Raw genomic sequence first — 3,054 nt, 5'->3', positions numbered from 1 at the left:
CGGAAGATCACCGGAGCCCAGCAGATCGACATCGGGATGGCTGTGAGCATACACTCCAGCCTGGGGGACAAAGTGAGGCTCCAACTCAAAACAATAAAAAAGAATTATTGGGGAGCCTCAACATTTAATGTACACTGTCCTGATTTTAGAGAATTCATATCTTAGAAAACCAAGAGGGAGGAGAAATGATGAATTTAGAACTCAAAATCTGAAAACACATGCTCTGTGATGATCAATTTCCTGCGATTCTATTAATTTGCAGGGATTTCTTTGAACATCAACTCCTCCTTCTCCTCTCTGAATTGTCCTCTGGTGATGGAGTGGGTCAATGAGACTGCGTTGAGAGAATTTGTCTTCCTTGGCTTCTCCTCCCTGGCCAGGCTCCAGCAGTTGCTCTTCATCGTTTTCCTGCTCTTCTACCTGTTCACTCTGGGTACCAATGCCATCATCATCATTTCCACCATTGTGCTGGACAGAGCCCTTCATACTCCCAGGTACTTCTTCCTCGCCATCCTCTCCTGCTCTGAGACTTGCTACACCTTCGTCATTGTACCCAAGATGCTGGTTGACCTGCTGGCTCAGAAAAAGACTATTTCCTTTCTGGGCTGTGCCATCCAGATGTTTACTTTCCTCTTCCTCGGCTGCTCTCACTCCTTCCTGCTGGCAGCCATAGGTTATGATCGCTATGCAGCCATCTGTAACCCACTGCGCTACACAGAGCTCATGAGATACAGGGTGTGTGTGGGACTAGTTGTTGCCGCCTGTGCCTGTGGCTTTACTGTTGCACAGATCATCACATTCTTGGTATTTCACCTGCCCTTCCACTCTTCCAATGAACTACATCACTTCTTCTGTGATATCTCTCCTGTCCTCATGCTGGCATCACACCATACTCACTTTGTCAAATTGTCATCTTCATACTCTGCATGTTGGTTCTGGTTACTCCCCTCTTGTTGATCTTGGTATCCTACGTTCATATCATTTCTGCCATACTCCAATTTCCTTCTACATTGGGCAGGTACAAAGCTTTCTCCACCTGTGCCTCTCACCTCATTGTTGCCACTGTCCACTATGGCTGTGCCTCCTTTATCTACTTAAGGCCAAAATCCAACTACTCGTCAAGCCAGGATGCTCTGATATCAGTGTCTTACACCATCTTAACTCCGTTGTTCAATCCCGTGATTTACAGCTTGAGAAATAAAGAGTTCAAGTCAGGTCTTTGCAGAGTTGTGGGAAGAACAATTTCCCTGCCACAACATTAATCTGGATCCTGCACTTTCCAAATAGTGAAGCACAAAGTATTCAGGGAGAGATTCCCATAACAGAAAGAGTCAAGCAATGGGGCATTACATTCAGGAACGTAGATCAGTTTTTCTTTATCTCCAAATATAACATCTGTGAAGACTTTTTGTCATGATCACGTGAATTATTGTTTATTGAAGTTTTTACAATGGAGTGAAATGCAATAGATAACTATTACAGGACAGTATATGTGAAGGGGGAGCAAAAAAAACCTGGAATTCTCTTTTTTGGGGGACAGGCTCCTTATAGTATACTCGGAATTTGTTTCTCCATATCAAATGGTCAACCAAGGTTTTTTCCTGAAAGTTTTGAGAAGGTTGCATCACAATTTGTGGAATCCACAGCCCAAGTTTGGCAAGCAGGTGACTGGTTCTTCCATCATGACAATACACTTGCCCACACTGCGCTGAGTGTTCAGCCGTTTTTCACCAAAAATGGCATGACCCTATGCCCCACCCTCCTTATTCACCCAATCTTGTCATGAGCGACTTCTTTGTTTGTTTGTTTCCCTGGATGAAATAAGCCCTCAGTGGAAAAGGTTTTGCCAGTATGGAAGAGGTGAAACAAAAAATGGTAGAAGCACTAAAAAATATCAAATTGATGAGTTCAAAACCTGTTTTGAGCATTGGAGAGTATTGCATCAAATGGAAAACACTTTGAAGGTGACTGACGTTTAAACATGTAAAAATAAAGACACAATTTTTTATAAATAAATTCCAGTTTTTAGGGGGTCCTCCCCCTAAAATTCAGAATTCTAGGCTCTGGTGAATACTATCAACCAATGTCACCCAGACAAGAAACTAATCCTGAGTAATATACTACAACCCCAATCCTCTGTTCTAGGGACTCACAGGAAACTCCTGTCTCTAGATTGCTTTCTTTCTGGGTGTTTTTAGAATCTCAGTGTTTCAATATAGTCAGATCACAATTTTTAAATGAGCTATTTGTAAACCACCATATTGCAATGCTTGGTGCAAAATATATATACAAACAATGTTCAAGTAAGGCAATTAAGTAAATTTATCCATTTCTGTGTTTCTAATGTATTAAGTGGGAAATGATCTTTTTTCCTAATTTTGTATGTACTGGCATAAATCTAAATTTAGTCAACATACCATGAAGATATTCACAGGGTCGTGGGCTAAAGGGAAGACCTAAAATCACACACAGTGGACAGAAAAGGCAAACTAAACATAAGCCCATTTCATTAAATATTTATCAAATGGAAAACTCTGTGTAAAGGGCAACTAACCCCTGTTCTCTATGCAACTCAGGAGCCTGCATATGTGCTGAGGCCAGATGTTTTAATTATCTCTTCTTTCTGCAGGAGTAAGTTCAAACAGGAATCTCCATAATAGAACTGCTGTTTCATACTATATTTCTTTTCAAAATCCACTCAACAAAGGTCTCCTGATTGATTTATTTTGTTCTAAGTTTTTTCCACCAATTTCTTTATTGATGGCATATACCTTCCAGGAGTTGAGGAAAGGATGTGGGGTATTTCATTTACAGGCCTTGTTTATTGTAGAATGTTGACCTTGTATGCCAAGAATGTAAGTCAACTTCATTTCTTCCATTTCTTTGAAGCTTGAGATTTGCTGAGAATGGGGACTGAAGATCACAAAGAGTGATTAATAAGAGAAAAATTGATTTCTATAGCCACAAGTTGTCTTCCTGGGCCCCATTGTTCACCCCAGGACTCCAGCCTATCAAGTTAATTCTTGAAAAGCAAATGAATTGATAGCCCCTACT

General features: G+C 40.9%; 1 protein-coding gene across 1 annotated transcript; it reads left to right on the top strand.

Annotated features, from left to right (window-relative positions):
- The first annotated feature begins 315 nt into the window (after positions 1-315).
- On the top strand, positions 316-1,262 carry LOC103258055 (olfactory receptor 10K2-like). Its single transcript, XM_008055754.2, is given in 2 exon segments — positions 316-898; positions 901-1,262. Coding segments are annotated over 2 exon segments (945 nt in total).
- The last annotated feature ends 1,792 nt before the right edge of the window (positions 1,263-3,054 follow it).

Source organism: Carlito syrichta, unplaced genomic scaffold, assembly GCF_000164805.1.
Source record: "Carlito syrichta isolate Samal-C Ts95f unplaced genomic scaffold, Tarsius_syrichta-2.0.1 Scaffold301949, whole genome shotgun sequence".
Lineage (NCBI taxonomy): Eukaryota > Metazoa > Chordata > Mammalia > Primates > Tarsiidae > Carlito > Carlito syrichta.
The sequence above is the reverse complement of the archived record's forward strand: the minus strand, read 5'-3'. Positions and strand labels throughout refer to the sequence as shown.